This window comes from Tursiops truncatus, chromosome 5, assembly GCF_011762595.2.
Source record: "Tursiops truncatus isolate mTurTru1 chromosome 5, mTurTru1.mat.Y, whole genome shotgun sequence".
NCBI lineage: Eukaryota > Metazoa > Chordata > Mammalia > Artiodactyla > Delphinidae > Tursiops > Tursiops truncatus.
This window is the reverse complement of record NC_047038.1, coordinates 120,464,665-120,482,195: the sequence shown is the minus strand read 5'-3', so window position 1 is coordinate 120,482,195 and position 17,531 is coordinate 120,464,665. Positions and strand designations below refer to the sequence as shown.

At 37.4% G+C, this 17,531-nt stretch overlaps 1 protein-coding gene across 2 annotated transcripts in view; it reads left to right on the top strand.

Moving 5' to 3' along the window:
• Window positions 1-17,531, top strand: part of MTTP (microsomal triglyceride transfer protein) — a 54,564-nt gene that overhangs the window by 12,027 nt on the left and 25,006 nt on the right. For both annotated transcript variants that reach the window (XM_073805573.1, XM_019926459.3), the window contains 7 exons: window positions 2,861-3,048; window positions 4,526-4,669; window positions 10,538-10,645; window positions 11,856-11,972; window positions 12,259-12,398; window positions 14,143-14,293; window positions 16,436-16,593. In XM_073805573.1, the coding sequence (XP_073661674.1) occupies window positions 2,861-3,048; window positions 4,526-4,669; window positions 10,538-10,645; window positions 11,856-11,972; window positions 12,259-12,398; window positions 14,143-14,293; window positions 16,436-16,593 (1,006 nt within the window). The remainder of the gene's footprint in view (window positions 1-2,860; window positions 3,049-4,525; window positions 4,670-10,537; window positions 10,646-11,855; window positions 11,973-12,258; window positions 12,399-14,142; window positions 14,294-16,435; window positions 16,594-17,531) is intronic.

Sequence of the window (17,531 nt, the reverse complement as noted above, 5' to 3'; positions counted from 1 at the left end):
AAGGGACAACACTTCAGCACCGTCAGCACTTATTTAAACCATTTTAGGCTGTATCTCCTGTTGAAAGAGGTAGGAAAAAGTTCTAGGAGAACAAAGCCCAGTCTTTCCTGTGCTTTATCACTTCCAAATCATAGTCAGGAACTGATATATATTGTCGCTTTTCACATTCTTTTGACCAGTCAAGTAAAAGAAAAGAAAAAAAAAAAGAACAACATGATAGTTTGGAAAGCTTTGGAATTAAAGAGAGGCTACTTTACTGCAAAGTTTTCATAGCTGCTTTAATCAGAAGACACCTTCAGGTAGTCCACAAAACTTGAATTTTAGCATATTCCAACGTCAAATCCTGCATCATATCTGCTATGTTGGATTATATGTGGAGTCAGCTTGTTTCAGCTGCCATATACTGCTTATCTTTCAGACTTGCTGTGAGGATTAGATAAGACAACATGTATTTCCTTTTTGCCCTATGTGGAATTTGATAGGTGTCATAAAAAGAAGGCCTCTTTGACCAAAATATCTTCCTGGTCAGAAAGCCAGTGTTTGACCCTGCAGCAGTGTCCCCAGTTAACATGCAGAAGAGGTGGAGATCAGGGAGGCTAGAGGGAGTCCCAGGCTTCACCTCCTGCAAGGTTTCTCCTGACTCTGTCTGCCTTCTGTATCTCATACCTGAGGTTCTGCCTGACTTGGTGTTTGGACACAGCCTGTTTTTGTGTACACACTTGGAGACCCTCTCCTACACTTCCTTCTCCTGGCTTTTCTTGATTCCTATTAAACGCCCTATTCCCTTTCCTTGAAGGTTTGTCAGATCATGTATAACTTCACCACGCAAAACTCTCCAGTGGCTCCTCGTGTCACTCAACCAAATTCTAAATCTATGCAAATGTCCCCCCAGGTCTCCCAGCCACCCATGGGTACCTATTTGACCTCATCTCCTTCTGCTATGTCTTTCACTTAGCCAATCCCAGCCTCTTTGGCCTCCTTGCTGTTCCTCCATTACACCTGCATGAACTCTCCTCAGGGCCTTTGAACTTGTTACTCCCTCTGCGGAGGGGCGGGGGGTGGGTAGGGATGTGGGGAAGGAGGGAAGGGGGATGCTCTTTCCACAGATATCCATGTGGCTAGCCTAAAGTATTTGCCCAGAATATTACCTTCTCACAAAGCTCTTTCCCTTAACATCCCAGTTCCCTTTCCTGTTTTATTTTTCTTCATTAGCACTTCTAACATACTTTATAATTTGTTTATGTACTTGCTTTTTTAATTTTCCATCCCTTCCTCATTTAAAGGTAAACTCCACAAAGGTAGAAATTTTGTCTGCTTGTTAACTGGTATAGCTCCAGAGCCTAGAAAAGTGCCTACTACCCAGTAGGTGCTCAGTACATCCTTGTTGAATGAAAGAATGAATGAATGAATTCCTAGCTCACTCCCCAGGAATGGAAGAGTTCAACCTAAAGGTTTTATGTGTATAGTATAGGTAAGAGCATGGTCTCTAGATCCAGACAGGGTGTTAGAGGCTCCGCCACTGATTTCCTGGGTGATCTTGGGCAAATTGTATAATCTCTGTGTCCCTCGATTTCTTCATCTATAAAATCAGGCTAATAATAGTACCCACCCCATTAGGTTTTTGTGAAGATTTAATAAGTTAATGTGTATAAAACACTTAGAACAGTTTATTAGAGACAATGTATTTGACCTTTTTTTCCTCTGGGCAGTAGGCGCCACAGTAGGTGATAGAGACAGTAAATAGTAAAGACTTTTCAGAGGTTTTCTAATTTCTGGCTTTCCAAGTCATTTCACTTCCTTTCTCAGCTGCCTCACTTCTGTCCTAGTCATCTCAACCTCCTTTCCTGTCCCTCTCCCATGTGCATATGTCCTGAGGGAAAAAAAAGGTATGGTTCCCTATATAGTTAACTAGGCAATGCTACCCTGTTAGCACTGAGGAAAAATGTATACTGAAGTCGTTTTTTTTACTATCTCCTGCGAGCTATGGATAGAAAACATACAAAGACTTTGTATGACCATAAACTGCAAGTCATCTCTGGGAAAGACTTGATCCTACTCTTTTACATTTCTTTGGTTAAGATAAACTGACTTGGAGAGTGTATGGACTCCTCCATATATCAATTTTTTTTGGTCATAATACTGATTTGTATACTATTTGACATTAACTTGTCCCTGCCAGATTAAAGCCTGTGCTAGGATTTTATGTAGGAAAACGTCGTTTTATTCAGGAATAGCTAATTTAAATTTATATACGTGTAGCCTTGAAATGTATATTCGTACTAAAAGTTTACTAATTAAATTAATAGGATAAAGTACATTAGAGGGATATTTAAATACTCAAAATATCCAATGTAAGGGACTGCTTTCTAACTACTAAAATTACTTTGGCTTTGATCTCTTGTATTTAAATGATATGTTAATAACAAATGTTTTTTATTAAATTATAAAGCAATCTCTGGCTGCATCTCTACTTGAAATCATATTCATTATACCTCAGTAAAGCTGGGGTGGGGGGCAGGGAAGAAATCATATTCATATAATTTAAAGCAATACAATGATATTTCTTTAAAAAATATTCTATAGTTCAACCAGGGCAATATTTAGATAATCTGATTACTGATTAAGAATACAAACTAAGGTTTTCTGAAATGGAAGCTTATTTCTTTGTTGTGGTTTTTGTTGTTGTTCAAGCCAATAATTTCAGCAGATGGAGAAGTAGAACCATGTTTCACTTAGCAAAAATTTACTTCCATTAGCAAACATAAGCTCCCACTGTGTACCACTGTGCTAGATAGCACAGACCCTGGCCTGATGGGTGCTTTGCAACTAAGACTTGACTTGTGTCACTATCTTTATGCAGGTCACACAACTGGTCTCTCATTAAATAATGACCGACTATACAAACTCACGTACTCCACTGAAGTTTTTCTTGATCGGGGCAAAGGAAACCTCCAAGACAGCGTGGGCTACCGAATTTCATCCAATGTGGATGTTATCTTACTGTGGAGGAGTCCTGATGGTGATGACGACCAACTGATCCAAATTATGGTGGGCATTTTCTACCAGACAGATGCAAAGATTAGATGTCAGCAGTCTTTGAGAAGTGTACCATTCAACAGCACTTGTCTGTACTCTTGGTCATATAGTCATTGAATTTTTTGTCCATCACTAAAATAAGTAGAGATACAGTTTTGAAGTTTTTGCTAACCAAAAGTGATCTGATCTTTCCAAATTGTTGAAGCAGGCAAATGAAGGTGTATACGGGTGAGTAACTGAAGTATGATGTCCAGTTCTATATGTCATACTAATAGGCACATTAAACTAGAATCCATTTGAAGTGTTCTGAAACTAAGGAGTCTAGAATCCATGTTATGTGTAAAGCAATCGAGACCACTCTAACTGAAGGAGATAAATTGTGACCTTCCAATTTTTCTGAGTTCCTTGATCCAACAGGTAAAATTACCAATGAGGGAGTAAACCTATTCTGCATTCTTCTTGAGGACAGAACGAGGTGCTCCCCTGAATGGCAGTGTTTGGTCAGTTATGATGCTTTAGATTTAAGTGTTGACAAAGAGATTCAAATTATATGGCCTCTGGGGCCTGTTCCTGTTTCAATATATGGTGAGTCCACATTTACTTTTCAAGGACCTAAAGGCAATAGTTTCTCTAGTATAGTCAGTTCTCCTTCTACAAGTCAGTGTGAAAAAGGTACACAGGACCAAGATTTGCTTCATTGTCACTGATAAGTAGTTACTGATATACTTTATAATGAGGTGTTACTGCAATATATTTATCAAGTGATCTTTGCTTCTTTGGTTGTCTCTAATAGCTGTGTGTGTTTTCCAAGTTGGATCAAAATTTTATCATCCACCTCACTAAGCCATTTCTCAATAGAACAGTATTTTGCAGAAAACATTCTGTACCTCTTTGTTCAGTAATCAGACTGTTCATTTTAATTTTGTATGTACAAATAAAGTACAGTGGGGCAGGGCTCCTTTCAAACAAATGGTACAGAAAGTGAAGAGAGCAGGCAGACAGCAGCAGTTCAAAATAAATGAAGAGAGTGACAATGACATAAAAGAGCTATCTTCTAGCCACAATTATTGTAGACTTGAAGTCACAGATTTCTTTTCTTTTTAATTTCTAAAAACTTTTATTGGAGTATAGTTGATTTACAATGTTGTATTAGTTTCAGGTGTACAGCAAAGTGAATCAGTTATACATATACATATATCCACTCTTTTAAAAAATTTTTTTTCCCATATAGGCCATTACAGAGTATTAGGTAGAGTTGAAGTCACAGATTTCCTTGATGTCAGTATTTTTACCTAATTCAAAAATCTAATTTTTAATACCTTCTCCATTCTTTTAAAGTTGATAATTAGGTCCTATGAATCACGAATTGAGAATGACAGAAGAAATTATGGCCAACCCTGTTTATTGCTTTACCATTTTATTTTCTAGGAGACTCTGATGGAAACAGACATAGGAAGTTTTTCTAATAGGTTTCTTTCCATGATTCCAGATAAAAGATGTAAACGTCGAAAATGTGAATCAACAGAGAGGAGAGAAGAGCATTTTCAAGGGAAAAAAGCCATCCCAAATCATAAGAAAGGAAAACTTGGAAGCTCTACAAAGACCTGTGCTCCTTCATCTAGTCCATGGAAAGGTAAAAGTGATTCTTGGAGTTTCACATTGTTTTTTCCAACTTCATATTTTTCTCTCCTTCAGTAGATATTATTTTAGGTGATCATGGTGTTGCTACTTTTATGGAAAATGGAATTTTTCAAGAACTAATAAACAGAAGTTGCAAATTAAATGTTTCAGAAGTAAATCAAGGCATTGGATTCACTTATATTTCCTAGCCATTTATGTTCCCTATTTTTATGAAAAATCTTTATATAGGAAGTATATGTTTATTGGTAAGAGGCATAATTAAAAGGTACATTCCTTTTAAATTAGGAAGAATTCAAAAGATATTGTAACACAATAGGTCATCAGAGATGATTGGATAAATTCAGGAAAGTAGACAAATTATGAGAATGAAATGATCTAACTTAGATAAGTGATATTAACTTGTCATAAGAAATCAATAAGTGGATTAAGTACAAAATTGAAGCTTTTGAAGGGGTATGGCATTTCTAAGATAGAGTTGATTCTTTAGAAAAACATTTAGATTATTTTATAGCTACGACTGAAAAGCATTTTATATGTTAAAGTAATGAATGAACACTATAATATACATTGGAAATTTGCTCTGAAAATTCTGTAACTGTGCATTTCTTACGGTTTGAGTCTAGTCTATTAAAATGGTCTTACTATGTTTGGAATTGAAAAGAAACTTTGATCTGTGAATGATCAAGTATTACATATGTGGGTTTATGAAAAGTACAGATGTTATACTGACATGTATAAGAACATATCAGTATAAGATGAAAGCTTACTTTTAGGAACTAAAGTAGAAAAACAGAAAGGGATCATTATAGTTAAAACTACAAATCTCTAAAATTTCTCTAGATCCAAAATTTCTAGATTCAAACTAAAAGTGAAAACAAATACTTTAAAATATACATTTCAGACATGAAATATTTTGCTATTCATGATGCTCATTTTTAATAAAGTACTAAAAAGGGACTCACAAGAAGGATTATTATATCATCACTCTCCTGTAACCAAACATGAATCACCATTTCAAGAATCCTTCTCTTCCTTCTCCACTTGTGAAAATACTTACCATGCTTCAGGCTTTGCTTGCAGACCCTTTCTTTTACAAAGTTCCCACCCTTCTAGCCAGCTGGAAATAACCATCCCTCTTCAGAACCCTCTTAGCACTTTATAGCTCACTCATGCCCCTCATTACTTTCCTTTTGGTCATTTGTGTTCATTGCTAGATTATGGGTCTTGGTGGAGAAAATTGCTGTTCCTCTTGATATTCCAGCCCTTCTACTCCCTTCCTCCCCAAAGCACCCAGAACCAAGCCTTGCACTGACCAACTTGGTGTTCTGAAAGCCTTTCCCAAACCCCATACTCCCCTGAGCTTATTTCTATCCAAGCATTTATCACACTGTATTGTAATTCTCTCTTTAGTTGTCTGCCATCCACATTCAGAGTAAGCTTCTCCTGGGTGGCAGTTGTGTCTTTATCTTGTATATTCAGCACCTTGTTCATAGTGGGAACTCAACAAATGTTCGTAAATTAAAGGAATGAACAAATAAGGTTATATGGGGCTAGAATGAGTCAGACTTTGAGGAAGTCTGTGCCTATTGTTTGCTTAATAAAAGCTAAAACATACTTAGTGCTTAATGCCTGCACTGACTGAAGGCATTACATGAATTCTCTCTTTTTCCTCATGACAGCCCTAGGAAGCAGGTGCTACTTTTTGGTCCTCTTGTAATAGATGGGGAAACCAAAGTTAAGAGAAGTAAAGAAACTTGCCTAAGGTCACACAACTGGCAAGTGGTGGAGCTGGGATTTAAAACAGGTTTCTGTGCTGGAAACCTCTATATTTTACTGTCTTTTCGAGCTGGAATGTACTTGGGGAAAAAAAAATGTCTGGCTGCCTTGTAGTCTTCTTTTTATTCTTCACTGTATCTATTAACTCACTTGATTTTCATATGGCACAACTATATTAACAACATGAAATACTGTTATTTTCATCTCTGGCCTTCCAATGTGGCAAGATGCTTGATTTATAAACTATTAATTGCATTTATAATCTTAACGACAAACCAATTATTTTATAGCCCCTTGGGTAGCGGTTGAGTACAAAGTCTTTTGTTACACATACAAAAGCACTCAGTGCCCTCCCTGTTCAAAGGCTGGGATGGAGCTGCCACATCATTATTTCAGTGACTCCAACATGCCATTTCTACAGGAGCTATTACTTGTGATGATTTACTGTAGCTACAGGTCAAAGTACATTGTGATATCTTTCAATTACACAATAAAGTACTTGTTGGAAAAAACATGACCCTGGAGACTAAGAAGCCACCTGGACTCTTTTAGCCACATCACTGTCAGAAAGATCATTATTTAAACTATCACTTCATTTTACTATGAGAGAAATTATGAAAGGGAAGACTGTACTGCTGTTTTCTCAAAGAGTATTTTCTATCCCAGGCTCAATTTAAGAAATTTCTGTGATTTCAAGGATACTCATCAGCATGTATTTTTGTCCTCCCAGAGCCCCCTGTTTTAAGCTCCCACTTTTACATTGTAAAAGATATCTCATGGAAATACTTACATGCATATTTATTGCACATATTTTTTTTCCATGCCTACTTATCTCCCCTACTTAAATGTTTGGGTATGACTCTAATTTTATCTACAAATCATAGATGAAGTCGGAAATATGACAGTTTTCTGGTTAAGACTGACATGCAAAAGATGCCTCAGGTTACAGTGTTGAATGCTAATCCAATTAACTAGAATATTACCAGACTTCTGTTTCTGGTTTTTGCTCAGTATTGATTACATTAATCATGTGGCTGCCGAGTCTGTCCCTTGTTTTGTGTTGTTCCTAGACACTGATTTGCTCTCTGAATCTGGCAGTGTGGCTCCTGTACACACACGGAACCTCCAAAGGATATGTGGCGCCTTGGAAACCTTCTAATTCTTTATATATTTCTTCACTTGTCTGTCTTCCAATGTGCCATTTCTTAGCTATGCTCTGTCTTAGATACATATGAAAGAGACATAGCTTCTGCTAAGTAGACCAGATAAAATGACTAATCTCTGTTTGCTGAGATCCTTTTTGTTTATTTTTGCTCTTTGACCAGTTAATGAAAATTTGTTTTCTCTTATTCTTAACGAATGTGTAAATTAAGGGAATGTATAGAAGTAATTTTTTCCTAAGGAAAAGAAATGTATAATCCCTACTGATTCCAAGGGGAGATTGGCCCTCAAAATTATCCCAGAAGAGGCACTGAGTCTCCTTTCCCACAACCCACCCTTCTCCCTCTATGTTTAGTTTCCTTGGGTTCAACTCTTAGTTTGTGACTAGTCTACGATGCTGCCGGTCTCTGGCAGTTTGGGAGACTGTGAATTTAGATAAGAGTCCTGTGCTGTTGGATGTTCAGAGCTCATTTCAGAACTGAATGAAGTAATCAGCTTTATGGCCTGAATATAATAAAACTTACTTAGTTCCTGTTGTGAAATAATGAATTTAAGATTATTGTTGTGTCAGCCGTGTGGATTAAACTTCCAAGTTCTGATATTTTAGTATTATTTTCTGAATTATCAAACCCTACTCGATTCTAACAGTTTTGACATTTAGCTAATATGGATACCAGTGCTGTCTTCACTTTGGATCTCATTGCTCTGCACTAAAGGAAGAGAATTTAGGCCCCAAATGTAGCAGGCAGACAAAGGGAAAAGGGACTTGTCCACTTCTCTAGTTCTAGGGAAACAATAAAAGCTAATAGAAGGAATGAAAACAATTTTTTCTGTCTCACAGTTCATGTTGCTCAGCCTTCCAGGAAAAAATTCAGCATACCATTTTCTTAGGTATCTAGCAGTCAAGATCAAAAGAAGTAGGAGTAACAGGAGAGCATTTAACCTTATGCATAGTCTAAAGATTAAATTTGAGACCTGGGTTTCCTGAAATTTTAGGTGAAACTTTATAAATAGTTCAGGCATATTTTGTAGCTTGGAAGCAAAGTGAGGATACTGATGATAGTACAAGCATTTTTCCCACTTAATGGCTCCTCTCACTTTCTGAAGTATTTAAGGCTCAGACCAAAAAAGTCACAGGCCTTAGGCATGTGCGTATTGCTACCAGTAAGCGCTTCTGACTGTGTATGGGCTCAAGCGATCTGGTTGTAAAGCTCTACTAGTCCTGATATTTGCAGATTCCATACTCCCAAATATTTGAAAAGAAATTTACACTATAATTCCTAAAAGGAAAGAAGACCTAGTTTACAAAATAGAACATCAGAAACTCAGCCTTGGTTCTGAGAAATTGCCAGTGATTTGTTTGAGAATATGATGCCATGGATTTTCAGACACTGAGATCACTATTCCAGTTCCTTTTTAAGCTGGACAAACACAATTCCAACATTTATAGGTTCATCCACTGTAATGACTAAAATTGTTTGCCAGATAAAGTACCTAATAAATCTATCACTAGGCAGAGTATATGTAGAAAATAAAAATAGAAAACTTGAGGCACTTGTTAGGATAATTCAGGCAAAGTATTTTCTTCTTCTAAGGGATGAGGGAGTTTTCATGTACACTAAATTGTTCAGATTGGTATTAATTGAATTTATTGCATAATGACTGAGCTTTCAGTTTTACTTGAGAAGTCATGGTTCGTTTTAAAGAGAAGTAGGAAGGCATTCAGAATATTTCTGGTAGAAATGCCAGCTATAATTATCATAGACCTTGGGAATTTTTACAGGGAAGCTATGTCCAACCTCTCCATTTCTAAATCATGTGACATGTTTGGAGTCAAAACAGAGTAAAAAATGACAGCCTACTTTCCAGAAAATGCTTTGTATTTTTATCCTTGTTTCCTAAACATGAGCTAAATGTTCAAAATGGTATGAGACATCGTTATTACCTCTGTGCCTATAAATCTCAAGGATGAAACAAAGCTAAGATAAGCCATTTACTAGTGCAGCCAAATCACACTCACCTTCCTCATTCCAACCTCTTTTTCCCACCTTCTGAAGAGAAACTCAAAGCAGCGTGTGGGGCAGGCCATGCAGTGTTAGCACCCTAAACCTCAAGTCTTCCAACCTTGTATGTCTCCTTATACCCAAGGCCAACATGAATGCTATGGAGGGCAGAACATCAATCCTGTGGAATTTTTTTTTTTTTTTTTTTGCGGTACGCGGGCCTCTCACTGCTGTGGCCTCTCCCATTGCGGAGCACAGGCTCCGGACGCGCAGGCTCAGCAGCCATGGCTCACAGGCCCAGCCGCTCCGCGGCATGTGGGATCTTCCCGGACTGGGGCACGAACCTGCGTCGCCTGCATCGGCAGGCGGACTCTCAACCACCGCGCCACCAGGGAAGCCCAATCCTGTGGAATTTTGACCATGGGCATTTTGGCCACGTGTGGGCCCGTATCATAGCCCTTAGAGGCTGTGCTGCCTCAGGAGTCTCAAGCATGGGGATTGCCATTCTCTTCCAAGAATCTATTTCTTTGATGTTATTTTAAACCTTGGTTAGTTTTTGTTTCAAGCAGAATCACAGGTAGAGAATACATTGACATGTTTGAAGAGAATGTTCCTGATTTCTCTTCCTTGGGCAATCCTTGTTTTCACAGAAATCCCACCCCGTATCGGTGCTCTCTTTCCTTCCCTATGTTACGCTCATCATATTTAGAGCCTTCATTAAAAGTCTCCTGAAATGTCGTATTTGGACAGTCTAGCTTCTTAGAAATGTAAAAAAAGAAGTCCCAGCTTTGGACTAACAGATCTCTTTCTCCCAGAATTGATAGGGGGTGAGAATCTAACCTTCCCTGCTATTTATTTAACCAAATCTGGTAAATGATGCATTTTTGCTCTATTTATGTTTGTCCTTTTTTTTTGCCTAGGTCAAAGAGTTCTACTCCTATCAAAATGAACCAATAGCCATAGAAAATCTCAAGAGAGGCCTGGCTAGTCTATTTCAGATGCAGTTAAGCTCTGGAACTACCAATGAGGTACTTACTAATATTATTAAGGATCCAGAAACGTATTTGTCAATAAAGTTACCAAAATTGTTTAGATGGGTTTCTATCTGCAGAAATTCAGTAAAAAAAAAAAGTTACTGCTATGGTAATGCTTAGAAAAGATGACTTGGGTGGTTATCTCATTTACATACGAAACGAATTGCCGTTTACCCCAATTTGTATTTGAATACAAGGTAGAGGGAATTAGAATAAGTCATACTAAAGAGACCTATAGAATGACGGAATGATAGAGATGCAAAAAACCTTGGAGAATATTCCAGTGGTATCACCGTGCATCACTATCCCACGGGGAGCTTATTAAAAATATAGATTCCCTGGATTCACTGCAGAGATTCTGATTAAGGAGATTAGCATCTATATTTTAACAGTTTCTCAGCTAATGTAGACGCATTGTCAGTTGGAGGAACCACCGGTCTATACAAACCCTCCTCATTTTATAGATGAAGAAACCGAGGTTGAACTAGGGAAGTTGAGTGACTCCTTCAGTACCATACTTGGAGTCAAAAGCAAAGCTGAGTCCAAGTTTTCTTGTCTGAATTCAGCCAGTCCATCAGTGGGTGAGAAAATCTGATGGCAAGGCTGGGCCGAGGGAATGCTGGTTAGCTTTCTAGAATGAAGACTGGGGGTGGTGCTTGTAGAGGCCAGAGGGAAGACTCAGAGATGCTAAACTGAGTCTGTACTGAGACACATTTGCCTACATTCAAACTGTTGATGTGACTTATAATGAGTTGAATTAATCCCACAGGTTTTTAAGGATTTCGAATCATACTCAGCTCATCAAAGCATGTGAGCGCACGCATGCGAACATGCACACATACACACAGCCTACATACAGCATTAAAAGTCAATTCCCCTTGCCACATAATTACCCACTTACGAGAGGTTTTGATTATGACCAGGCCATTTGTCCAGTTCCTATTAGACATTAGAGAGAAGTAGGAAATCCTTTATTATTCCTGGGGCAATATGAAGGCACTCATAAGACTCAAACAAAGGGAATGGAAAAGAATCCACACGCTGCAGGAAACACTGAATTCTTCTGCCTTCCTAGCTTGTCAGCCTGGGCAGAAAGTCAGTCCCCCATGACATATTAGAACCCCAATTTTCAAGCCACTTCCCACTGGAATTCAAATGGTCCATGTGAGAATCCCAAACATTGTATTTTTGCTTTTCTTTTTAGGTAGATATCTCTGGAGATTGTAAAGTGACCTACCAGACTCATCAAGATAAGGTGATCAAAATCAAGGCCTTGGATTCATGCAAATCAGAGAGTTCTGGATTTACAACCCTAAATCCGGTATGCTTGCTATCACTTTCTTTGAGGCAACCAAGTAATTACCTTTTGTAGAGATTATTTTAAAATAATAGGTGAATAAGGTAACAATATAATTTGGGAACATTTATAATTTTTAGTTTAGGGTATTAATTTTGTATAATATCAAATGAATAGGTTTATCTTAATATATTGTAGGTTTGGGTGACGGGGAAGTTCTTGTGAAGATGAAAAGATAATTCACTATTTGGCTTGATTCAAAGATAAAAAGCTAATTACTTGTTACAACCACATATATTTATTTATTTAGGTCTTGGGTGTCACTTCGAAAGGCACATCTGTCACTACCTATAAGATAGAAGACAGCTTTGTTGTAGCTGTGCTCGCAGAAGAGATACATGCTTTGAGGCTGAATTTTCTACAAACAATTGCAGGCAAAATATTATCAAAGTAAGATAATGTTAGAATTTAAGTTTTCTTTACTGTTCTTTGATATATTATTATACTTGGTTTAAAAAAATATATGTGTGTATATACACGCACATGTATATGCAGTGCTTCCTCATTTTGACTGAGTTCTTTTAAAACAGTGATTATGTCTGTTCATCTTTATTTTTCATATTATCTACAGTAATATATGGCATGTAATAAATACTTAATGTTTTTAAATAGAATTTCATTAAAAATAAATTGTTAATTGAATAGAATTTAAATTTTGAAAAGGTAAACTACTTGATTCATTCTCATTTATTTTCTAATTTCTCTGTCAAATGATGTTAATGTTAAGCGTTAAAAAATGGTGGCATTTGTGAGTTCTCGCCTCAAGATTATTTTTTGTTATTGTTGTTAATAAGCACAGAAAAGCTCCATACTGAAGTGATGTGACAGAATTTTTGATGTGATTTATAGTACTTACATATTCGAGCCTATTATTTCAATTGGAGAAAATTTCTCTGGTCAGAATAGTTCTCACAGGCTAAAGAACTAGAATTTCAAATCTCAGAGTATGTATTATTTTCAAATTTTAATTCAGAAGAACATCTCTAGCATTAAACGTTAGTTTTATCTTATGTCTTGTTTCTCAAATGTTTCTTCTGAAGTAGCCCTAATGTCAGAGGTACATGGTTGCAAAATCTTGGGAGAAATGCTTCAAACCATAAATGCTTGAAATGTTATTGAAGTCTCCTCTGGATTAGAACCTTGTGTTCTCCTTTGTACTATATCCATATTGTTTTCATATATTTTCATATAAAATTAATATTTTTAATTACTTAGGTTTATCAGGTTTCCATTGCTCTATAACACACCACTCCAAACTTAGTGGTATAAAAAAACAACAATCGCTTTATTATTCTCACTCATAATCCTGGCACTTGCCTTGGTCCTGCCAGGCATGCCTCTCTTGGTGTCTGTTGTACAGTTGCAGACAGTCACTGACCAGAGATGGTTCAAAGGCTGCTCCCTCACCTATCTGGTGTCTGGGCTGGGAGACTCAAACTACTGAGGCACCTTATGCATCTCTGTTTATTTCCATGTGGCCTGTCAACATGGCAGGTTTGGGTAGCCAGACTTCTTACATGGCAGCTCAATTCTCTCGAGGTATGTGCTGCTAGCGTGCCAGATGGAAGCTGAATTCCCTTTTATGACTTAGCCTTACAAGCCACATATTGAAACTTCTACTGTTCTCTGTGAGTCGGGGCAGTCACAGAGTCCTGCCCATGTTCAAGGAGAGGGCTGTAGATTCCACCTCTTAAAGGGAGAGAGGCAAGCTTCTGAAAGAGCATATCAGATAAAAATATTATTGAGGCCAGTTTTGGAAAACAAGATTTCCTAATTGTCTTAGTTAATAAGTGAAACGTGGTTGTACTGAAGACATCATTTTCAGAGAGCTGGGCTAAATCCAAAAGAGGTAACATCACATATCCAGGCAAATTTTCTTTCCTATAGTCTCTTGTCATAGTATTTTTACACTCCAGACTTAAATTTTCGAATCTTTGAGTAACATTGTTGCTCCAGAGAAATTTCATAATTGTCTTGAGGTTTCTGTTACTGCTGGAGATATCACTGTTTGAAAGACATGGCCTTACAGAATTTGAATAAATTAGTATCTTGTTTGCCAAAAGAATGACAATTAGTAGCTTGTTCACTCAAAAGAATGCTGCTAATGTGACATTTCTCTTCCTTGGTTATGCAGGCAGAAATTAGAGCTGAAGACAACAGAAGCAGGCCCAAGACTGATGGCTGGGAAGCAGGTTGCTGCCATCATTAAAGCAATTGATTCGAAATACACGGCCATTCCCATTGTGGGCCAGGTCTTTGAGAGCGAGTGCAAAGGATGCCCTTCTGTAAGTGTGAGCAGCTGCGTTGTGTGGCCAAATCATGGAATAATCATGGCTTAAAGTTCTGTTTTCCTTTTGTCTCCAATGGAAGCTTCAGTTAATTTGTAAAGAAAGTTTACAAAGAACTACCAGCCACCACTGAGTTATAATGGCAGTAGCCTAATAATATGCACCCAAGGTGATGCATAATACAACAATAATTAACCAATGATTACCATCCACTCATTTCAAATAAAAAATGTTATGACTTAAGGAGAGCTTCCTCAGAGCAGCACTTAGAATGCAGTGGGAATAAGGACCTCATGAAGTTAAGGGGAAGCATGGCATCAAGAGCACAGACAGCGGTCTGAATCCTGAAAGTTCTGCCATTTGGTAGTAATATGTCCACAGGTGAAACGTTTTACTGACCTCAGTGTTCTGAGAATCGCTGTGAGGACTAAAAAAGGATACCAAACTCTTTGCCTAAATTGGGAACACTGATTTACCATGCCCCAACCTCCCCTACAGTTACAGCCAGAAATGAGATAGCACATCCCCAAGGCAAAGTGTAGATCATCTCGTAACATTTGTAATCCAGCAAAGAGAAATTTCATTTATTGCATGAATCATTCGTGATGTATGGCCACAGATATGACTCTGGGTTTCAGCATTTCCTAATACTTCACGTCTTGTCAGGAGAGCAAACCCTTGGCTTCAGGCTCTGTTTGTATCTACCAGAAGATGCTCTACCCTTGGCTATTATTAGTGTTGAGAAAAGTAGACACATCAAGGACTAATACCATAATTTGCTTAAAGTGTGAGGCACTAATTCCTTGCTAGTTTCTCAAATATACCAAAATTGAATTAAGGAAAAAACAAAATGAGACAAAAAAAGTACTTGTTCTCACACTTGGTTTTTTCTTTTGTTTTTCTTCCATAAATCATCTCATGTTCTGGTGTAATTTTCTAATGTCATAGGAGATGGAAATTATTTAGAAAGTTGACTAATGAAACTAATCATCTTTTCTTATGCTGTTAATTTCTCCGCCCACAGTTATCCGACATTATGAGCCATCTAAGATTTTTCATAACTATTTCTTCATTATTATGGGAAAGGTTTATGTCTTTGAGGAATTTGTTTTCCAACTTCAGTATAATGTCACCAGTGCAACCCTTTAAAGAAAAAAACAAATCTGACTTCACATTGATATGCTCTCTGCCCTCAGAAATGACCCAGTAAATCTTTAGCTAAGTACAACTGGAATTTTGTTTTGGAATATCCTCTTAAGATTAGGTAACCAAAAGGGACTTGAAAAAAGAGAAAAATGTATATCTGTTGCTTATTGGAAGGAATGAGTAATTTAAAAACTGGCAGCATGGACATTATTCAGAGTTAGAGGTCACTGATGAGATTTAATACATTCTTTTACAACTGGGGAAAAGTGGTAAACTACGAAAAATAAGTTTTTAGCTTATTTCTAAGCCAAAGGATGTCATTAATTAGAACTATTTACTATTTTTAAAACCACAGTAGCATAATGATGGTGTATGTGAGAATTACCTTTATCTAAATAATACTCTACTTAACACGGATATATGAAATGAACAGTTCAGACCCCAGCAACATGTTTTACTATTGTTTGCAAACTATTTACTATTGTTTGCATCTCATACAGCAGTAAAATAAAGAGAATAGGGAGCTCAAATTATTACAGAAACTGGTTTTCAGTAAGTTTCCACTGCATAAGAAACCTGATACAATTCTTCAGCAGTTCTGATTTTTTTCCCCTCCAGAATATCCTGTTGTTAATGAAATTTTGGCATCATTTCACTATGGTGGTCAAAGTCTGGCCTCAGATAGAATTCCCTTGTTGTAACCATGGAATGACCCATATGCCCAGAAGCTTGAGGTCCTTTGAGCTAAGTGCTAATAGACAAAGACAGTCCTCCTACAGGGAAATTGTACACAGAGTCAGCAGGCCTCTGGGTTAGCCTCTGAGAGCCACAGTGGTATGGACAGGGGGCGATCAGATATATTGAGGTAAGACACAAAAAGCTTCTTTGGCTTGTCAGATACAAAGGAAAGTTTATGTCTGGAAAGAACATCCTTTGTAAGTGTGGATGTTCAGAATTATGAATGTGGTATGGGCCTGCGGCCATGTTTTACAGCTCTCGGAGCACTGGCAGTCCATCAGAAAACACCTGCAGCCTGACAACCTCTCCAAGGCTGAGGCTGTCAGAAGCTTCCTAACCTTTATTAAGCACCTCAGGACTGCAAAGAAAGAAGAGATCCTCCAAATCCTAAAGGCTGAAAACAAGGAAGTACTGTAAGTGCCCTGAACATTGTGTGGGGTTGTCTGTGGGAAAGCATTACTGGGTTATTGTTTATTAAGCAAGTAAGATCTCTTTTTAACCAACTGCCTCACCTCCAATCAATTGTTTTGTTGTTTTGTGTTTTCATTGAACAGTTATACCTCAGTGCAGTAATGCAGTGGTTAATTGACCAGACATGCAATAACAAGTTTTCAGTAGTGACTCAGAGTGAACATTGTTTTTTGAGTATTCATGAGTTTACATCAGGTCTGGATTGGTACATAGATGGGGGGGCAGGGCTTCATTGTGACACCACGGTGCATGTGCTGCCTCACTGTTGTGAAATTTTGTTCCCTAGCTATTCATTTACACTCGAAAAGATTTCAGAGTTGATTATAAAAACAAAAAGCGAATATGATATTTTCAGTTGAAAATGTGCTTTCATTTTTATGTGATCATCCCCATTGAAGCCATGTTTTAAAAAGAAAATTGAGTACTGAGGTAAACAGCCAAAAGAATCCAGAGAAAAGAAATATGTACATTATTTGAATATTTGATGAGAGAATGCTTTATTTGACATGCATCGTAAAGAGAGTTGACTTAATTACCAAATTTACTTTGTAAATACAAATACACTTTCTAAGTAAAAGTGTTTTGGTCTTGTAATATAAAATTTGTCTGTAACTACAAATTCAACCATATGACACTAATTATCTTAACTGATGATATAGAACTTGGCTCAATTAATTTGACAAACAGTGGAAACTAGCCATTAAGATAATAAAAAGTAGAAAGTGGCCAAGTTACACACGCGCATGTACACACACACACACACACACACACACACACACACACACACAGCAGCAGTAGTCACTGAGTTCAAGGGACTCAATTACCCAAGAATAAGAGAATTTAGTTTTTTTTCTGAGAAGTCTGTTTATTCTAGATTGTA